The sequence below is a fragment of the Camponotus floridanus genome, unplaced genomic scaffold (genome assembly GCF_003227725.1).
Source record: "Camponotus floridanus strain SB8 unplaced genomic scaffold, Cflo_v7.5 scaffold86, whole genome shotgun sequence".
Lineage (NCBI taxonomy): Eukaryota > Metazoa > Arthropoda > Insecta > Hymenoptera > Formicidae > Camponotus > Camponotus floridanus.
Genome location: NW_020229856.1, coordinates 384,315 through 407,166, shown reverse-complemented (window position 1 = coordinate 407,166; position 22,852 = coordinate 384,315). Strand labels below are relative to the sequence as shown.

At 31.5% G+C, this 22,852-nt stretch overlaps 2 protein-coding genes across 16 annotated transcripts in view; one reads left to right on the top strand and one right to left on the bottom strand.

Moving 5' to 3' along the window:
• LOC105252903 overlaps positions 1-22,852 on the top strand; it is a 179,950-nt gene that overhangs the window by 104,436 nt on the left and 52,662 nt on the right. The window lies entirely within an intron of this gene.
• LOC105252901 lies at positions 96-17,610 on the bottom strand. Of its 2 annotated transcripts, none has more exons than XM_025414660.1 (8): positions 17,364-17,572; positions 13,944-14,221; positions 8,721-8,826; positions 6,132-6,346; positions 3,118-3,217; positions 2,399-2,613; positions 1,722-2,069; positions 96-962 (listed from the first exon to the last, which is right to left on the bottom strand). In XM_025414660.1, the coding sequence occupies exons 2-8, from the start codon at positions 14,190-14,192 to the stop codon at positions 585-587; spliced, it is 1,611 nt and encodes a 536-aa protein (XP_025270445.1). In that variant the 5' UTR covers positions 14,193-14,221; positions 17,364-17,572; the 3' UTR covers positions 96-584. The 2 variants fall into 2 exon arrangements, with proteins under 2 accessions (XP_025270445.1, XP_011258855.2); XM_011260553.3 differs by having other exon boundaries at positions 97-962; positions 17,514-17,610.

Sequence of the window (22,852 nt, the reverse complement as noted above, 5' to 3'; positions counted from 1 at the left end):
AAAAATTCTTAACTTTTTCAGTGTAATATAGTTATTATAAATTATTTATTAACATATTTCTCCTTATATTTAATAAAGATTGTACAATACTTTTACAATTGATCCAAAATTCATCATAATACTTGTGAAATCTTTATACTGTTAGTTTTAAACATATATAGTTAATTGAAATAGAATGATAGAAATTGCAAATAAATATTGGCAAGATATATTGTCACGCACAAGTTTTTTCATGGCAATGTTCTCGGCATTTTGAAATGTTTGCAAATGCCAATGAACATAATATAATATAGAAAAAAATAACGATACATTATCAAAGAATGATATATATACGTGAAAATAAAAAATTAATGAACAATGAAAAAATCAGAAGACTCGGGGGACAAATATCTTTGCCCGTAACGACTAAAGATACTCGGCAATCTAAACATGGCGTGGGATACCTGGGAATGTTTCGTCGTCCTTCATCGACCGTTTAACAAAGCGCTATCGTTATCAGCGCAGTCTTTCGCGGACGCTCCCCTGAGAATTCACGCGAAACGTTCTAAAATGTCATTTTGCGCACTTATCATCGATGAAGAGGTTTAGAAGACTTTACACGCAGGTACGGCTGGCATGTAAAACGCTCCGGAATAAAGCTTCTTGGGCACCGTTCTCCAACCTATGACCAACGCTTTCGCGAATGGTTCCTCGGCGCAGCCGTCGCAAATGTCCATCACTTGTCTGACCTCGCCTTCAGCGGGTTCGCGTTCGTCCTCTTCGTCCGTATCCTTTGTCAATTGCAGCCCGAAACTTGTTAATCCCGTGAAGTAGTCGTTGTCCAGACCCTGAGGAATAGAGTATCCGTCGTCGAAGATTGATCCGTCGCTCAGCTGCAACAATCCTCGCTTCTTCTTCTTCTCGATTTCGCGTTTTCTTAGTTTCTTATCATCCGCGACTTCTAACTTTGGCACGAAGGATACCTGAAAGTCCGAAGAACGAAATGTTAGGTACTATCGATTGAGTAAATAGGAGAATTTGAAGCATGCATATATATATATATTTTTGTACATCGACAATAGAATTCGAATTTCTATCTCTCTTAAAGCGATTTCTTTGAAGAAATGTTAATCGGATTCTTTTATAGAAGTGAAGATTTCTTTGGAGAAATGTTAATTGGATTCTTTTATAGAAAACGAGAAGATAGAATAAAACGTATAAATAACATAAAAAATATAAACTTATTAAATAAATGATTTTTATTAACATAATACAAATTTTCGAATTATGAAAGTTTATTTTATAAAAATATAAAAGTTATTAAATGCAGCAGATTTCTTTCGAGACGGTATAATAAAAAAATCTCATGATTTTCGTGCAAGTAAGTCGAATGCATTCACTTGAATGATGTTAAATTATTTCCACTCTAATTCACTGTAATCTTTTAATTTCCTACGTCAAGTAGGTCGGAAACTAAAGAAATTTACAATTTAATGCTTGCTGAAGAAAATTCTTGTTGTTGGGTATTTTTACGAACGAATACAGACAAAATTTAAACTACTAATACCTTCCAGTTAAAATAAAGAATATACCGTGAAATAAGATTACTTTTTGAAAACACAAAATATATATAAATGAAACGTAATAAATACAATGTTAGAAATTGGAGAGAATGTCTTATTAAAACGGTTTCTGTCTTAAATTGGTACGTGAAAAATTAATTTCGACTTAATTGTGCTTACCTTGGCACCGGAACTATCAGCTTCCCAAGTTTTATCGGTATCCCTTTTTGCAATCGATTTCTTCGGTTCGGTCAAACTCGATATTACCGTTTCGTCCTTAATGTTTCTCTTCTTCGAGTCGTTCCTCTCTCTCTTGAAGAGATTACGATAGGGTCCGTCTGCAAAGATCGGTGACTGTGACGGATTAATGAATTGTGTCGGTGAGGGAGGGAAGGCTGTCGAGAAAACATCGAGATTCAAGGGCGGAAGCGGCTGCGGGGGCGATTCCGGTGCCGGTGGTAATGCTGGATGACGAATGGTTAGGCCGTTTTGTACGATCTGAATCGACGCTCCTGGATTGATCTTTACCTGGAACGTTTGTTCGCACGCATGAAATATTCATGCTTAATCGAGCGTAGCGACACGTAGGGGGAAATTGAAAGGCGGTTCAAATAACACGTGTGACGTTTAAAAAGCGTCGCAAAGCGTCTGAGCAGAGAGAAATTATTAAAGCTCCAAGAAACGTTTCAAAGACGTCCTACGAAACATCCTAATTTTTCACACGTTTCATAGACGCGCCTTTCAGACGCCTCCGTGTTGTTTACGGTGACGCTAATTAAACGGAGCAAAGTAATTAGCTTAATGATACGGCACACGCGCCCCCTCGGATGTAACAAAGTGAGAGAACGTAATTGTACTTGTGTATTGATTTGTCCTCCGGTGAGGAAGGGATGCGGTGGCAAAGGTGGTCCGGTTACAGGTGCTTGCGTGGTAGTTCTCGGAGTGTTATTACTCGTATCATGTTCGTAATGATGGGCGTGATGGTGCTTGTGATCCTTGTGCGCTTTTCCCGCGGTCAGAGCTACATTATAGAGCTGTACCATTGTCAGTTCTCCCAAGTAACCGCCGGAACCTGGGAAACAATATTTTTCATTATCATCTTACGGCATGCTATAATATTTCTTGAAACAATGAGTTTTCGTCTTACATACTTCAATTGCAAATAAATTATATACATTTCAAAGTTTATCTTTAATGGCATAAATGAAATTTTTCGTAAAATATATATATATATATATATATATATATATATATATATATTTTTAATTATATATATATTAAATGAAATTATATTTACGTATGTAAAAATATATCGAAAACACTTATTTCACTAATTAGAAGAATGTCAAATACATATAAAGGAAACTCAATAATATATTTAAATATATTCAAATAATAATAATAATAAATTTTAATAAACACAGTCAAATTCGAAAATTAAAAAAAAATACAACACGCTTAGAAATACACGCATAAAAAAACCTATTTAAACATGACATATATTGATAATTGGCTCGTTAAGAAACGGTAACATTTGTGTTTTAAAATTAACGATCTAATGTAAAAATATTCTTACCCGGTGGCGCGCCTTCACCCTCTAAAAAACCACCGCCCAGTTGTCGTTGCTCTTGTCCGGAAATGGCAATTCCGCCGCCTTTGATAACATGCCCAACCAGCTGGAATAAGCACGGCAATGCAATTTTTTTCGCATAACGGATGAAACAAAAAGACGAAGATAGTAAAGAGTATTTTCCGATAATCGCCTTTTTGCTTATTGGACTAACAAGCGACACGTGCAATTAATCTGAAAATACAGTTTGACCTAACACTGATTTAATCGATTGCTCGAGAAAAAACGCGAATACGATATTAGCGATATAAACTATACTGACGTAAATAGAATATATAAAAGCCTCGGATTTTACGTTCTCTATGCGCGGATAGATTGCACGTCCGCAGTCACGCACGCCGCTCTATATGAAAATTTAAATTGCTTTCTGTGCTTTTTTTTATTTGAAAGTAACCTTGGTATCCTCGGACGAGAATATCGCGATATATGGAATTGTATACTTTTCCATTTCCCGTTTATTCTATTTCGTCCATTCTTTCGCCATTTCGTTTGTGTTGGACGCAATCTGAATACAAGAGGCCACCGTCTTGACAGCTCCTACGGAGCTGAACGGACGGGGAATTATCTTCTTGATTGCAAATCGCGTATTTAAAATTGCCGACAGTCGTAATTATGCTTGGTAATTGGTATAACTTTATTTGTCTAATATTATATTGATATTAAGATTACTATCTTCTTCAATGTATAATTATATTTGTTATTTTTCTTAATTATTATAATACATGTCATAAAAGATATCGTAATTACTTATCGCGATATATACGTGTTTATAAAATATATTCGACTAAATTTCTAGATAAATTAATAGATAATAAATGAATGGAATTTCTCTCTACAAAAAAAGCATCTCAAATATAAATATATTTTTCACGACACGTTGCATCTCTATAAATGTATTATATTGTACAGTTGGATGAGCAACTATGCAAGTGTCGTCCAAGCAAAAAACACACATTAAGTACAAAACCGCGATGACAGTGCACTCGACTTTCGCGTGGGAAAGGCACAGTTAAATGCGACACATTCGCGAACGTGACTCGTATACAGAAAATGCCGGAAGCACGCCCGTTTAAGAAATTCCTGACGCGTTTAACATAAACGATAATTGAGAGAATTGTAATGTGGGATCCTTACGCAACTATGAGGTACTCTTATACGAAACAAGCATGCCTTCTCATGCCATAAATGTTTTTCTTCTACTTCTCTAGTACCTACGCATTTCACGCCAGACATTTGCGGAATGATAATCAATTATATCGCGATATATGAAATTGCACGATAAACGTAGCGTTCCTTTGTTGTTTTGCAAGAATTTAATTACAACTACAGATATTTTTACTTATATAGAATTTCAAATTTTTGAATTATTGCACATAACTTGTGAGAGAAATAGCGCATATTTTTTATGAAAATATTTTCTGTAATTTATTTGTGTGCGTCTAAAAAAATATGTCATGTATCCCGATATCCCGCGGGATTTTCTTGCGTGAGTTTTATATAATTTTATGTAAAATTATTTTTTTACTTGCACGTCACGTATTATATAAAATACGAATTTATCCATTAGTTATTTCGGAAGATAAAGTTTACCTCGAAATTTCAGCGCGGGAAAAAATTTCTGTAATATAAATACTTTAGCAGAAATAATACTGAATACCACAATATAATAGATTTTTTATAATAGATTTTTTATTTCAGCGAATCAATGTGTTTTGACGCATTTATAACATATTTTCATTACTCATCATTTTAAGTTTATTTTAAAATTGAATTATTTTTCTAATTTTTTAAAATTTATTTGCATCACATAAAAATTCAAAAAAATAGATAAAATCGGAAAATTCATTTATAGCTAGAAGATTAATTAATTAATTCGAAATTAATAGCTAGTAAATTTTTTGCATCGTAGTAGTAGAGCCACGTGTACGGTCGGACGCACTTTCCGTTCAAGAATAATAACCGTTTGTAGCGGATATTTAAAAATGTATTTTGCAACCGTTAATTATTTCCACATTAATATATTCATTTCATGCGTAATAAAGTTTGAAATTTGAGCGCCGTTGACATTCGCATTATGTGAGTTCACTGTATGCTATAATTAACGCACTATAATGATTATAAATATATTGCGCGTTCTGATATACACCTTTTTTAAAAGCTGATAATAATTATATTTATTATATGCATTTGTAATATTTTAGAAGAAAATAATAATAAAGTGATGAATAATAATAATATAACGAGAGATTTAATATTTAGAAACATAATATTACAGAATAAATGAATTTATTTTATTAATATTATTTATTATTAAGCTTTTTTGTGGAGCGTGTTTATTAAGTAAAATGTTTATTATTTTTTTAATGATTATAACAATCGCGCTATAATTCATCAAGTTTGCATTGCTCTTTATAATAAGTGCTAATAATTAATTATCCTGCTTCTCGAAAATTTTATGATTATTTTAAAATCATTTATTTTTCTTATATTTTTCTTATATTTACTCATTCATGCAAAAAATTGATAAAATGACATTTTATACGTATTTTAATTAAGGTCAAATAAATGTTAACATCCCTAGAGAGTCACAAATAGAAGAATGATTTTAGCTTCGGAAAAATGACAAAACACGAGGGAGCGATTAACGGCACGATAATAAAACTTGATTCAAACACTCAAACTTGAGAAACATTCGTTACTATTTTTTTTAATATCAAGGACAATGCGTCAAGACTTATTGTACAGGAAATGCAATGTAAGAAATCGACGCATTTTTTACATACTATATCGTGATTTCATCAAATTGATCAATTGATGATATCTTTTTATTAAGATAGTTAAATGTCAAAATTTGAAAAATTAAATTGTTCACTTTTCGCCAATTCCGGAATTCTTTATACGTCTATTTATCTAAGAACATGCAGAGTGTAGGGTCAAAGGCAATATAAAGTCGTGCTTACCCTGTTGTTGAACCCGCGACCTACGCGCTCGTCGTTGACCCAGATCTGCCATTCCCCGGTACGACCGTTCCAGCTCTGGCAGGAGTGGTACCACTTGTTAAGTCTCAACGGATAATTCAATCTGTACAAGTTGTGACCGTTGACGTTGAGCATGTAGTACGAACTTCTCGGTGTGTTTGCGACCCACGACAGTATTCCTCGTGGTTGATCACCAACTGGAAAGAGCCGAGGGTGAAAATTAACTCGTATGCAAAAGAGAAAGAGAAAAGAGACGGAGAATTCTCGTGTATATAAGCAGAATAGATGTAACATCTTCATTACATGATAACTGAAATTATTAATAAAATTTGCGATGCAAATTCTGACAGTTTCTCAGATGCAGAGTTTACATTTCGTATTTTCGGATGCTTTCGCGCTGAAGCAGTCGAATGAAGAGATACTAGAATTATTGTTTGCACTCGTATATTTTGTACATTGTTGAACAAATTAAAAGTTAATATTAGATTGTTTTCCTTATTCACTGTTTTAAAGTCATTTTTATTTAATTCCAATATTAATCATTTTTCCGATACTCTCTCTCTTGACGAGTAACAATTTATTACGCACAATTATTTTTTATTACAACTTTTTTATAAATTTTTTATAATCAACGCTTCCAGAATTATGTTGTTATATTATATTATACAAATTGTTGTTATATTATACAAATTTAAAGAGTCGCGTCCGTAATTTTTAATTGGATATTTTATAAAATTCATCCATATTCTATTTTATCAAATTGTAATACAAATCGATTTCTTAGTTATGCAAGATTTTTATTGCAAATAAATTTAATTATTATTACACTTTCTTTTCTATAAAAGATTGGTAATAAAAAAAATTACTTATAAAGTTTTTATGAGATATATTGAAAAAGAAGACTTTTATATATTTTTATATATGTATTTGTATAAAATACACTTGTAGTATACCTATTGATTCTGGAAGTCGAGAGACGTTTTTTTTTAGACACAAGCGAAGGGAGAGACTTATTGTTGGTGTATTTATGACACCGCGCATATCCGCCTATTGTCACGTTCGCCCGCGTCTACGGAAAAAAGAAAGAAAAGAACAATCCGTTTGTCTGTATGTGTGTGCGCAACTTTCTATAACGGTACAAAAACTGCAAACCGCGTGGAACCTTTCTAAACTGCATATTGAAAACATTGCCGGATGACATCATTGTTCCTGCGTGAATAATAATGCGGGCGTAAATCGATTCTTAACGCGATATGAGGGATGTCAGTGTGAAAGATGCATGACTGTTACTTATGAAACTAAATTACTAATCTGCAAGAAGGAGGAATGTTGTGTGGGAATCGATTATGCAATGAAACTGAATAAGATTGTTATACCGTGTCTCCCTAGTATACAATCATATTGTTGCAACGATGTTTGCTATATCGTTAATCATAGAGTGTACGAATTTAATAAGAACATTTTAATGAAATTCTATTTCGCACTCATCATATATAAAAAAATTACGTTATCGAATTAAAAACATTATTGTACGTCGCTCTAATGGATTACAATGAATATATAAAACTGCAAGTATAATTAAATTTAAATATTGTAAAAATAAAATTTAATAATTAGTTAATTTAATAATAAAATTTAATAATTATTCAAAATAAAATTGATATTATGAATATTTATACATGTACATATATGAACTACTTTATATCAAACTTTCTAACGTATAAATTTTAATTATACAACCTCTACGAACAGAAAATATTATTTGCAGTAATTTTGATATTTAATATTTTAACATAGTCAGTCCATTTAAAAACAAATTGCAACGTGCTTGTCTTTTCGGGTGCGTATGTGATATATAAATATCATGGGTCACATCACGTCGTATATTCATTTTTGCAAATGCTGACAATTGAATTCACCTAACCGTTTATTTGCACGTTTGCTTATCCGCAATTTCCGCTATGTTAGTAAACAATATATCAATTACTGAGAAACTAGGTCAACGGCAAATTAACCCGCGGCGTGAAATTCGTTAATCAAACGTGCAGTTCGCACTGCAATTTAAGACCGCAGGTTTATACGATGCTTTTACAGCGGTAACGAGTTGCCAGTGTAAAAAGAAATTGTTTATCTTCCTGCTTTATGTTTATCACTCTCTAATTATAGATAAATGAGATATTACGTATTTAAACGATTACGTTAGAAACTGGTTATTATCTTCCTTACGTAGTTCAAGGTGTGTTTTCAAGGCCTTTTACATTGAAAAAAAGCTATGCCAGAAATTTCTATGCATGCCAAAAAATATTTGTTTGTTTGTTTAAGTAAATCTGATTTTAATAGAAACTAAAATATTAAATTTAGATGTAATCAAATTGCAATCTTTTATTATTTTTATCCTCTTGTATCACCGATAAAGATACGATCAATTTGTAATCGTATTTTTAACGCTGTTAGACGATATCATAAAACTTTGGACGATAAATGCGGCAGACTTTCGCTTTCACATCCGATACATTTCACAATAAGATACATGGTGAAAGGAGAAAGAAATTAATTTCGGCGCTCACTCACCTGCGTAAGAGAACAAAGGATGGTCGTTGGAGTGATTGTGAAATTTCGTCCACATGCAAAGGGTGAATTCCTTCATGTTGGGTAAATCTGTCTTGTAATGGATGTACTGTAACAGAATGAGAGGTAGATCGTTAGATCATGTCGGCGAATGCTCGGATGACATTAATTTCGTGCCTATCGCGATTAAAATTGTCAATTCTGCCGGTATACACAGCGAAGATTAATGCGCTCCGTGCGATTTAATCACCGGATACGCACTTCCGCGTATCACATTGGGTCTTACGTTATTAATCATCGACATCGATCCCGATGCGATATGATCTGATATGATCTCTCCGTGAAATGCATGTTAAAGTAAAGCTGATCTGTGCGAGTAAACGTTGCCTCAGACGCGATCGAACGGATGCAATCAAGTAATCGCAGAATGCGAGGCAACAACTGTTGTTTAATATGGATAATTAGAATTTGATAGACACACGAATTTACATCTTCTAATCTAATAAATGATCTGTCAAATAATATTGCCAAATCGAATGGAGAAGTGAGGAAATAATACGAAAATATATAGAAAAATGTTTTTATTGCCACAAGAGAGAGAACGTAATTTTATAAATATATATATTTTTTTAAATTTGTGACAGGAAATTGCAACAATTATTGTATTAAATTATCGACTATTGACATATACATGATATATATCCATTTAATTGAACTTATGTATTAACATTATTCTGATTTTAGAACATGCACCAAATATAGTAATGAACAGTGCATACATTTGATGCTTTAGAGAATGATATTGTCTCCTGTGGAATCATGATATGTATACTAACAGACAGATTGTGTTTATTGTGTTTATCGTGCTTATTGTATTGCTATTCGAAATATTAATGTCTCTCAATATGAAATATTAATATAACAAGCGAATTATGGAAAATAATTATGGAAGATAAAAAATATGGAAGATATAAATATGGAAGATATAAAATATAAAAATATAGTTTACTTTTCTTAGAATAATAAAAATTGAAATATTATATTAAATAAAAAAATTGGGAACTATGCTATACTGTTATAAAAATATCATATTTTGATCCGAAATATTATTTCTCTTTCTTTTTTGTGCTTATTTATATTTTTATTATTGATTTTTTCCGTCACTGAAAAATTTTGCAAAATTTTTGATTTATGTTATTTTTTTAAGCAATAGTGCCCGAAATACCATCATATTTTTTTAAATTTCACGACGAAAATGAAATTGCGTTTTATACGAGATATTATCTTACTTTCAAAGAATTATTTTTCTCAAGTTACATTTCCTTCTTTCACTATATGGCTTAAAAAAATATTAGATGCAAATTTTTTAGCTTTTCTTTGAATGTGTCACTGATATTCGCGAGAGATTTTTAAAACGGAAAAATCTAGATCCCGTTAAAGACATAAACGTGACTCGACACCTAGAGAGACACCCATGATCGTGCACTTTTTCCATAGTGATTGCGTGAATTCACGGTTAATCGATTACGTCGTGCATTATTGACGCCAGAGAGGTATGATTTCTTGCGTGCGTAATTTCTCTGACAGGGGCTCTGTATGGAGAGCATATTTCGCCAAAAACGGGCCACAAAATCACGATGGCAACGACTGCGGTCGAGATTGCACGTTCAATTCCTTTTACGGTCGTCAACTCGTATAAACTCGCCGTTCGCTGTGCTAAGTACTATAGAAACACGCGTCAACGCGCATTACACTCGTCGGGCAAGGACCTGACAGGTAATGTTTCAACCGACCCTTACAAGGGAACCTCGTAAATTTGACGAGCAGGATGAAATATTCAATCGCGTATATCCAGGGAGACGCGCTCGCTCAATTTTCTTGTTTGCATTAAAGTGATTTGTATCAGCAATTTATGTGACTTATCGGCACACCAAGTTGTAATACCGCACCATCATTTACACGCATATGTGTGTGCGTAAAATATCTCTCTTTCTCTTCATATCTAAAATTATTATTATCTAACAAGTAAACTTACGGAAGTGTCACTCACCGATTTTAATGAAACTTTGCACATTTGTAGAACTATGATTCAGTTAAAATCGGTGAGTGACACTTCCGTAGGTTTATTTGTTAGAGAAAATAATTATAATACAATGGAATAAAACTAACTGTGAAATTCTGTTTCAATTAACTAGCAATAGTAGAATACATCCAAAATCATGATATAATTGAAAAGAAAGTGATTTCGCGTATAAAAATAAAATGAGAAAAAAATTTTCCGCACTCTTTCTTTTTTGTTTTCGAAAAAATTTTGAAGATTGAAAAATTGATTCGTTTTAAATTGAATCCTTTATATCTGTATATTAATTTATTTACATATTTATTTTCATTGTTAATTTAACAGGTCTCATGCTAAAATTTGTTCAGAAAAAAGAATTAGCCGAAACAATCTGCCTCGAGGTAGTAATCTTATGATTATAGACACGCGCGATGGAGTACACTTCCTGGAGAAACACTTCCGCCGTACTAAAATCATTTCGTTCCACTTCTATGTATTTACCCCAATTGTCTTTTTTAGAAAATTCAATATGCTATCCGTTTTCTCCGCGCGATTAATTCGCAAGTCGCTTTTCCACAAATTTGTTTCGACGACCGAGCTTCTTAATATCTCGGCTGACATTATCGATCATCATGAGAGCGTTGCAAGGAAATAATTGCACTTAATGATTGTAGAAAGTCATACAACAGACAAGCTGCTGCATTGTTCTGTTTGCGAATCCTCTCATTTATTACGATCGGCAATTTCGCGACAGCATCTTTTCCCTTATTGTCGCAGCTGCGTAATCATTGTCAGCTCTCTTACGCTTCCAATCTTATGTCTAAATGATCTTTCGATGATACTACTTGGCACAGATTTTGATGAACAGAGAGAATGCGCGAGAGTCTTGCTCGCTTTCCATCGCGTTCAATTTTATCATGCTGATCAAATCGGTAGATTACTCTTTGTGAAAATTACAATTATAGATTATACGAAAGCTTAATCTATATATAGTTCTAAATTTGCCATTCTTGCGAATCATAGAAGCGAATCTTAGCGAATCTTAGCGAATTTAAAGAAAAAAGAACTTTTAATTAAAACAGATTTTTTAATTAGATTTTTTGTCATAAGACTATTGTGTAAATTGTAATATTTCTTCAAATTTATTACACACATGTAATAAGAAATGTATGCATATATTTATAAGCGTTTTATTAATATAAATATAAAGATGTTTATATAAAATTATAATAAATTAGTAAAATAGATAGCTTCAACAATTATTTGATATTATTATTGCTTTAAATATTTTAAATTATTTCATTAAATGAGATAGACAAAAACTTTGGATTTTAATAAAAAGTTTGTTGTTTTTAAATGGAAACCTGTACAACTATATTGGTGAAGGTTGTTAAAATTGCCGTTCTAAACCGGAATAATAATTTAACTTCCTTTCTCTTTAAGTCAAGTTTATTACCTGCAACGTGAGAGCTAAAGTGTAAAGTAAACGTCCCATGTAATGATTTGATTGAGCAAAGCTACTTTCATCAAATGTTGTATAATCACAATCTGAATATTAATTATTAGAAACATTCTTAACGTTAAAATTTATTTCTTTCAAAAATCGTGGGAAAATGATTATTTAATAATTTAAATTTATAGTATATAAAAAATTTATAATATATTAAATTTATAGTATATATTATTTATAATTTAAATTTATAATATATAATTGTTGAAGTTTAATAGAGATTTAATTGCAACTATAAAATTATTAAATATATACAAAGTTATAAAAATAATAATTTTTCGTTGAAAAGCAATTTATTTTTATTCTTTTCTGCTAATTATATCTCTAATATTACGATTTATTTCCCGACCATTGTAAAAAAATTACCGAGGAATATTACCGCTGCTGTATCAAACGAGCGAATAATTTACCTGGATAGAACGTTCGCTTTCTCGACTGTGAGTTTACGTTAAAAACGAAATCGCTCCCGTATTGTGTCTTTAACAAACGTTACGAGATACAGACGGCAGTGAACTAAGTAAATCAATTAAGAAGCAGATGTAACGATTTCGCCGTTTCAGACAGTGATTTAGTAAAAAATTCAAGACTCGTTTCGAGATTGCGCCCGGAGGGATTTAGTATCTCGAGAGAGTGTTTTCTCCTACTTTCGTTGTCATTTCGCTTGCATCGCGAATAACTTGGTCAGTGCAATGCCAATACTCTCTCTCTCTCTCTTTTTCTTTATCTATTTTTCTCCCGAACTTGAAATGCACTTCACGTAGTATATGAATGGAGTTCCGTTAGCGTTAGTCACACACGGAAGAATATAGTTATCGTATCGCGGAAATTGCTACAAATTCGTGCAATTTATTTAACAGGAATTTATATTTTGTTGTAAGATATATATTTTCTTATATAATTGAAAACTTGAAATTTATCGACGAATGCAGAGATAAAATTTGCATTTGGTAATATTTCAGAGTATTACATTCTATACAATGCTATAATTTTAATTTATTAAAAATTTTAGGAATTACTATACATTATTTTCGTCCATATATATCCCTATATTTAATAATATAAAGATGTATTGTATTTATTTAATCGAAAATAATTATTCGAAAATTACATCTTACAAATTGTGATATATATCAGATTCCAAAATTATACCATAATTAGCGCAGCGCATTTCCAATTCCATTATATCTAATCGCTATCTATAAAGCAATTTGTATTCGGCAATAGCGATCGCAATCCACATTTCCCGATATATACGCATGCCGATACAATAATTTCGATATCGCGAAACTAGGACATTGTTCTACATCTAAGAAAACATGCTGCAAATGACTTTATTGACTGTTCTTCAATCTCTATGATTATTCTCAACGGGCATACGTGTTTATATATCACAATTTTGTGTGACTCGAAATGTTTCATATTTTATTGTACGATGTAAATGGTTCTCTTCTATTGACCTGCTTGATTGTTTCAATAGCAAGTTATTAATAATCGAATATTTTATTCGAACGGAATATTAATTAAATGTCACTGATTCTCACAATATTCGCTAAATTTTTTAAATTTATTTTCCCTTTAAACTTTGACCTATCAGTAGAATTATTATATAAAAATATACGATATAAAAATCCATTGTTACGCTAATCTACCTACTTACCTCAAAATACAACTGCTGGGTCATGGCGACTTTGTAAAGGGAGCATTTCTCTTGCTCATGCGGTAGCAGCAGGTGAGAACTGTCCACGTCGTAGAGCGTCTGCGTATTTTCGAAAATCGATGCTTCCTGATGCAATATACTCGCGCCGACATTATGGGGCGGTAGAATCGGCCTCCAGGACGACGAAATCGCCTGCGCTACGCACGAAAACGCAATAAAAGTAGCGTACGCAAGCAGAATCGACGTCATCTTCAGGAGGCTCGTCCCTTTCGAGCTACCTGCAAGTTGACAGATCAAACTTTTAGATCTATTATTGAGTTCATTAGTCGTTTTGAAATCCATATATCAATTCTTTGCGATCCAAGATGTTTTGTCTATTTTATTTCATTTAAAAGTAATGGATCGGTCTATTCATATTTTATAAAAATTAAAATATTTCTTACATATATTGCTTTTTAAGTTAAAAAGAGACAGTTCACATCTTCGTGCATTTATTGAGACATCTACATTATCGATTCGCAGGCAAATTCGCACGAATAAATTGCAATTCGTGCGTGCGGTATCAGCGTATTACGCAGCCAACGGATTCCTTCGCTCGGTTCATTATAATCGGGGGTTTACAACTGCTCGATATTGGAACAAATCCCGGGAAAGTTACGTCGAATCGGATTCCGATGGAACCTCTGTAGTCCACCTCGGCTATGTACTTGGCTGAATACAATATAATACAGAAAAAATATGGCGCGCACGCAACAGCATCATTTCGTTGCGAAATTTAATTCAGGCAAGCGTAACGAACGTTATGTATCGCTTAAGAATGCAAGGATCGCGACGATAGTATCGCTATTTTTTTTCATAATGTTTGCATACGAGAGAGAGAATACGCGATATTTTTATCATTATATCGAGCCTCTTTGAGATGTCGTGATGTAGGACTTGCTAAACGGCAATGAGACTAGACCTAGATACAAGTAGATATTGCACTAAATACTTTCTGCATTTTTTCTTTGCCAAGATAATTAATGTTTTTGATTAATTATTTACATATTTTTAAATTTGATAATTAATTTATAATTGGATTTTGATAACACAATAATTCTAATAAAATCATCAATATTTATTTATTTATAATTTTATTTTTTTTTTGTCTTTCTTTATAATCACTTTGTTTTCCATTAAATATGTTTCTAGAGTATATTATCTTTAATTATAAAATATGTCTATCAACGTGCCTATAAACACTAGGTTTTGTTATTTACATTTATATAAGATATTTCAAGACGCTTCGATATCGAAAACCGCATTTCCTGACATACTCTTTTACGTAACGTACATCTGTCTCATGCTCGTAAAATCGATGGAAATGACAGTTTGCACAGAAAATGTAAAATTGCATCGCGTTAAGAAAGAGCGAGGATGGATTTTACGATTAATATAACCCACATCTAATAGTTAATAATTTCCTAATTGCGAATCGCCATTGCATTAAAATACACTTCTGGATTTTTAACTATCGAGAATTGCATCGAGAAATTAAATTAAAATTCATCTTTAATTTAGAGTAAAAAATAATAAATATATTTCATATTATTACAAATATTTATATCCATATGATCCAGTTAATTTTTTAATGTTAGCATAAATGGAAAAAATAGATATATTAGATTATTAAAAGATTTTTAATATTATGTAAAATATTCTGGTGTATAAGAACTAAGCAATTTCAGTAGCATTTTTTTCAAGCAAATTTGAAACTTGCTCGAGACAATTTCTGTTGAAGAAAGTTATGATTTATTCTTCTATAATTATTTTTAATAGTTATTTATATAATTATTTATTTGTAATTATAAAAATCGATTTAAAGAATATATATAAAATTATGTAAAAATTAATCATCGAAAAGCGAAAGCTTTTAGTTGTTAATATCATCGAATAAAATAAGAGATAAATTTTATGTTTTACCTCGGTTATAAGTAAAACCGGTACGACTAATAAATCCATATACGTCAAACGGCAGTAATAACGGAACCGAAACGCGGGAATGAAGCAAAACGTAATTAACGACAAGATTGACTTCCGGCATCGAAAGATCTCCGACATCCGACATAGAAAATTCACTCGCATCTTTAAAGTAATGAATAAGATCTCATGCTCATATATAAAACGTGAGGAACTGAAAATGATACGAAATTAAAGTGGCATTAAGTAGAGTATATCAAGATCTTTATGTAAATGTTTCTCAAATTAATATAATGAAAAGTTTATCTTATATGAAAATGTATCAATAATACACGTAATAAAATAATTATTATTTAATAACTTAATTATATTTAATTAATACTAATGGTTTTCAGATATAATTTTACAAATTTATTAGCAATATCTAATTATTCGAAAATGTGTTATAATCCGATTACTCGAAAACTTATTATTATTATTTGGATTAGTCATTAATTAACATTTCCAAAATAATACTTATTATTATTATTATTATTATTATTATTATTATTATTATTATTAAAAAATGTAGATTTTAAATTGAATTATTGATATATTATTGAAAGTTGTGTACAATTCACTGTAATAATCTTTTCTTTTTAAAAGATGCGAAGGGAAATTTATCCCTTTGTGTCAACTGTCTTCTACTGCTTATGTTAGAAGCATCATTCTCATCAACAGAGTCATTAATGCAACTTTTCACTTTGTCATAAGAGCTTTTGACGTATCTTGTGTAGAGTGCAGATTGTAGTTACTTTGTAACACTATCATGATCAAACAAATTGCGACCAACAGTGAAAGCTATCAAAGCAAAAATTAAAATGCAGTGTCCTGAATATTCCGGCGACATTGAAATGACTATACCCTTTTGCATGAATCATGCCAATCTCCTGCCGGATTTATATGACATCAAATGTATATCAATTTCCTCTTTGTAAAACAAACGATGCGTAACGTGTAGCGATATTGTGATATTGTTATAATATTACTACATTTGGCTAATATTCTTCTAACTATATCAACAAATAATTGTTTAAAAAAGAATAAATAATAGAAACGAATAAATAATAGAAGAATAAATAATAGAATAATAGAAACAATAATTTTAACATTTCAATTAGACATCAAAGAATCATTAAAGAAAGAGAGAGAGAAGAAAAATTTATTGACTTAAAAAAAATTTATAAATGAAAATTTTTATTATATTATTATTATTCGCATCAAATTTTTATTCACAAATAAAACTTTTGACTATTTATTTTTTCACGAAAAAGATGAAATCAAACTTTTTTATAATATCATGTTTATTGCGCGATAGATTAACACTCAACAAGCGAAAGAAATTATACATATATGAAAATATTGTATTTATAAGATTTTAATGTATATATAAATTTTAGTTATTTACACTATATAACTTACCACAATATTTAAATAAAATCAAAAGACACTTCCGTACAAAAGTCACAAGTTTCAACAATTTTTTTTCTCTTATAAACACCACGAAGGATCGATAACTCACGCAAAATTAATGTCTCTTTCACGAAATTTATGTTTGCGCGTAAAACTCACCCAGAGGTAGTGATTAACGAGGCCCGTAGAATGGAAGTAGATCCTCGCGATCGTAGAACAGAAAGGTAACTGTCCGCTCGTTGAGCTGGTAAGCTCGCAGGAGGCACACACCTTTCCTCTACTTGCTTGTTTGATACACCTTTTGCCTCGTTTGAGCCTCTTGTCTCGCTCTTCCCCGACGTAGTCAGACATCCCGATCGTTCGTTCACCCATACGTATAGGGAAAGCGCAAATCATGTATCAATCAAATCAATTTTTAATAATTTGTTTTTATTTCGAGAATATATTTTGTGGATTTTAAATTAGAAACAATAGGCTTAGGCTCACATCTCTTGAACCATTCTTGAAGCTTGCATCTATATCTTTTGCACGTAAAAAATACGATCAAGATATCACGCGAATAAATATAATAATTATTAATTAAAAGCAAATTATTATTATCTTTAATCTATCAAGATTGTGATACTTTAAATAGAATGTGCAATGTTTATTGTTCATATTTGCTAAATCATGTATGATATTATACTGTTTAATTTCATAATTAATTACATTATTATTCGTAATTTATTATTATCTTGTATCTCTTTTCCTACTGTATATAAAAATGTAAAGCTGATTGAAATAAATATTGGCTCACTGGCCTTCAGGCTAAGTGCACACTGATGCAATAGCAAGCTGTATGCAAGTATAATACGATATAGTGTAATAGTTTGACATTTGTTTTTATAATTAATATGATCACTCATATGTCTTATAACTAATATGTCATCAACTATCTCTTCTTGCAATTATTTATTCATATTTAATAATTATTCATATTAATAATTTCATATTTATTATTATAGAAATATATAAGATTCAATTAATTTCGATTTTTCAAAATACCTTAAAATTTTGTCTTAATATACATAAAATATACATAAAAGATTTATAAAATTATAACAATTTTTTTATTGCGGCAAAAATTACTATTATATTACTACTTTTAAATAATTGTTTAATTTCACTATTTTAAATGCATATAAAGCGCAGTGTGTTAAAATTTGCATATATTAAGCTAAAGAGAGGCAATATAAGATACGTGAGAGGCAGTCGATCGCTTCTTTGATTACGTATACATCCATAAGTTCCAAAGAGAGTATTTCTCATTGCTTTTACTTTCTCCGGCATTTTACGTATATGTTACGTGGCATGTAATTGTCAAATCTGATTGGGATGAGATCGAGTTCTGTTGCAACAGACCTGCGTGTCACGTAAATTTCAATCGAAGAGATATTAATGCGGATAGCGGTGCTTGCATGATACGCGCTGGCAGTGAACAGTTTATTTGAATCTCGTTGAAACGACATCGATCAATATGCGTATTATGTGTCACGGATCATTCTATCGAGGTATATCGAGTTATTTCCATATTCGCGATTGATTGCCGGAAGCCTTTATAGCATCGTTTGCTCGCGAAACTGAAAGATGTTTTCAACGAAGGCGACTACCTGAATAATTCGCGTAATCGAAGATGACAGCAAATATATACATCGGTCAGTAATTTGCATATATATTTGGTTGATGAACGTAACGTATCGGGTAATCTCTAGTCATCGATTATTTAACGAAGTCAACCTCTCCTTGATGAATATTGATGACATCTTAATTTCCAATGTAAACTCTCAAGACTTTCAAACAAATGTAAATTTGTATAATAGATATTATATAATCAGGTGATTATGCAATTGACGAATATATTCGAATGTCATTTGACATAATAAAATAGCTGCATAAATATTAAATTCGAACAAAAAATTGAGTAAAATTTATCTTAGAATTTTCATGAAACTAAAGGAACATTCGTTAGAAACGAACTAAGACGATGTGAACGCGAGTATTGGAAATTCAGTCTACTTAATGAAGGTAGACAGTCTCGAAGGCGGCGAATATGTCGTCACCGCGCGACGACCGCAATCTTTTTTCTCTCTCGATGCTCTCCTCCTATAGAAAGTGAGCACAGGCGTAGTGCGTAAGTGTATTGTACGGAATAATATAAGAGAAACCCATACAACAAATTACGAAACATCTCGATCCAGACTGGAATATCCAGCTCTCGAGGTGGCTGAGGATGCCTCGCGGCTAAAAAAATCGAATCCGGTCGAGACTGAACGGTCAAAAAGTTTCCTTTCTAGATCATAATAGAGCTACCGAGTTGGCGAAATTAATTATCAAATTTCCTTCATTTTATGCGTGTCTTTTTTATACAATAGTCATGAAGAGAAAAATGATATCTTTGTAAATGATGAACGATTGACAGTGATATCGCGTAATTAGTACAAATTTTATCATTTTTACTGTTATTTTTACTGAATTATTTACGTCAACGGATATTTCACAAACGGTAATCGAATTAGCTAGCTAGTAATTGTCGATTAACATATATTTATGTACATTAACGAATTTTTATAGCGAATTAAAATTGAATAATTTTGACACGTGCAAAATTATTTCCAGCGTCGAAAAAATGCATATGTCTTTTCAAAATATAAGTTAAATTAAAAATTTCATTTTTCATTAAATAAATTTGATAATAATTAAAAATTCTAATATTAGTAACAAAGACAGAAGACCCAGAAAAAGATAACAATTTCAGTCGTAATTAATTTAAGATCTTAAATCAGCGATTTTGATACGTGATATGAAAAATGAAAATTATTTGTGTGATTTTTAGATCCTTTTTTTTTTCTCTTTCTTGTTTATATTTTTCATAAATTGGAAGATTCATTTAATCATTAATCAGCTGATTTATAATTGACGTGCCAATTACATATATGTCACGTAATGACATCCTTTGTTACGTACCGTGTAACTAGTGCCACACGCGTATCAGTATCATCGGATTTCAAAACCGGATTGAGAGAATGCACAATGCAATCCCGCCGAAAAATCCTTTCTCCCTTTCTCTCTCTCTCTCTCTTTTTCTCTTGGGATCGTTGATCGCGTTACATAAACCGTGTGTTGTATGCAGAATCTCTCCCATCGCAGAATGGTGGCAGAAAATCCGATTTTATCGGATAGGCTTCCAAAGAGTTTACCTGCAGTGCGTTAGGGGTTTCGCATTTGACCGGGTGGCGTTTGAGGAATTATGACTCACCAACGTTATTACGTTTATTTGCGTCACTCGGGATGCTAATGAGGAGAAAACTAGAATTAGAGTAAACGCTCCACCAGCGGTTCCCACGAAACTGAATGATCGAGTTGCGGTCGCAATTCCGTTTTGACCTTCTAGCGAATTAGGACAGCAGATCGCTTGTCTGATTCATCGAATCGGTCTCAATTTCAACTGCGATTGATTAATTGAGTTCAATCTAACCATTTCATGCTTTTATTTAATACTCCTTCTTATTTATTTTGTCTCGTTATTATTGAAGTGTTTATCGCAGCGTCATTAATTCTCAATTGTATTTTACGTATCATTCTCTATTAATTTCTCTAATTTTATTATGATTCTCGTATAAAATATATAAATACATTATAACTTGGATGATTTTTTTACGCGTTGTAATACGTGAAAAGTGCGTAGATGAATAAGTTTACAGGCTACATATCGCATTTACATTTTAAATATGCGTTTTCCTGACACACTTTCTGCATCGAATGTCACGATAAAATCCGCGTGAAGATCGTTTCATGATCAATTCATCGTAATGGTTACTGTTTTAATGCACTTGCATCCATTTCACAAACTATTGCGGCATAATATATAACATTAACTCACTTCGTTGCGTGTTATTTCCCGCCGGATGTGTCTAATGGCATCGATGGAAAATAATCGTGCAATTATTCAAGTTCTACTCTTTTATGTTCTTTCCTGTTACACTAATTAATTATAAGTGTTTTATATTAATGACGAAATATATTCTCGATTTCAAGTCACAAAAACGAAGCGACTTTTCTCAGCAAAAATTAAATATTTTATCAATTAAGTGTTCTATTTAATTAAAAATTATACTTATATAATTCAGATATACCATCTCAACTTTGTCATAATTTTTTATTTAACTATTTCTGAATCAATCTTTCGAATAAAAATGTTAAAGCGAGTTTAGATAGGAATGCAGAATGATATATGGTTTTCTTTTACGAGATGAAAGTTTAAAGATCCGATATACAGACTTTGAACGTCATAACATTAAAAATAGCCAGCGGAACATTTTACAGATAATTTAACTTGCACGCTATGCGCGAGAAACTAGGAAGAACCGAGAAAAATTCTGCGTTAGTTATCTAATTTCGATAATCGTTTTATTAATTAATAGGATATTAATCGAAGCAAATTTCAAGATTGTTACATAATTTTGACAAAGCAATGAGTGCTCGTCATGACTCTAATCTCTCATTTGCGATTCTATCGTTGTTTAATCGCAACAATTACGTGACACAGATAATCTGAATTAGTTTTTATCCTTGTCTATCTGCGCAAGATTTCTTCATTAAATTCATGTTTTTGATGACATATTTTATAATGAAGTTTATGTTGATTCCGTTGAATTCAACCCAGAAATTTACAAAATTCTTTTACATTCTCTACATTAATATAAAACATAAGAATAGAAATTTTATAGTTAGCAATTGTAACTTTGTAACACTAGCAATATTAATCGTGCTCACCATTTAGAATGCAAAAAAATGTGTATCTGATTGTAAAAAGGAAAAATATATAAATCAAAAACACAAAGCAATAAAGGCAAAGAGCCCTAGACACAGATGGAAGTGTGTGAAAGAATTTTTTAACAAATTATAAATTGTATTAGAAATATACAGTTATATGCAACTCTTCGCGTATTACAAATTTTCAACTCAACAATATTATTGTAACAAACGTTTCGACCTCATCCAGGTTCTTTTCAATATCGACAAGTTAACAACCAGTTGTTGAAAAAGATCTGGATGAGGTCGAAACGTTTGTCACAATTTTTTGGGCTCTTTACCTTTATTGCTTTGTGCTTTTGATTTATATCATACGAGCCTCTCATTGCATTCTCTTGTTAATTTGAAAAATATATCCTACAAACGCTGTATTTATAACAGAACGGGATTAGAGAAAGGAAATATCCTTGTACTTGATATTCATGCGTTGTGAACACGTATATATGCTTGTCGAAAGTCGTTGAACGAGGTCAAACGATCCATTGATACATGCGCGCCTTGGTGCTTTTTGATCGAGCTTTATATATGTATTCTTTTTCTCATTATAAATTGACGATTTCTTTTAACGAGTATCGATACGCATGGTCGATTATAATGACAGGATTAATACTACGTATGTTCCGCTCGCTAATAAATTACAATCTTGG

Bases quoted from the DNA above. Each gene is read 5' to 3' on its own strand.
- LOC105252901 (XM_011260553.3), bottom strand. From the start codon at position 14,192: ATGACGTCGATTCTGCTTGCGTACGCTACTTTTATTGCGTTTTCGTGC. The intron at 2,070-2,398 runs GTACAATTACGT...CAAACGTTCCAG, and splicing joins GAGGACAAATCAATACACAA to GTAAAGATCAATCCAGGAGC. The intron at 963-1,721 runs GTAAGCACAATT...TCGGACTTTCAG, and splicing joins CTGATAGTTCCGGTGCCAAG to GTATCCTTCGTGCCAAAGTT.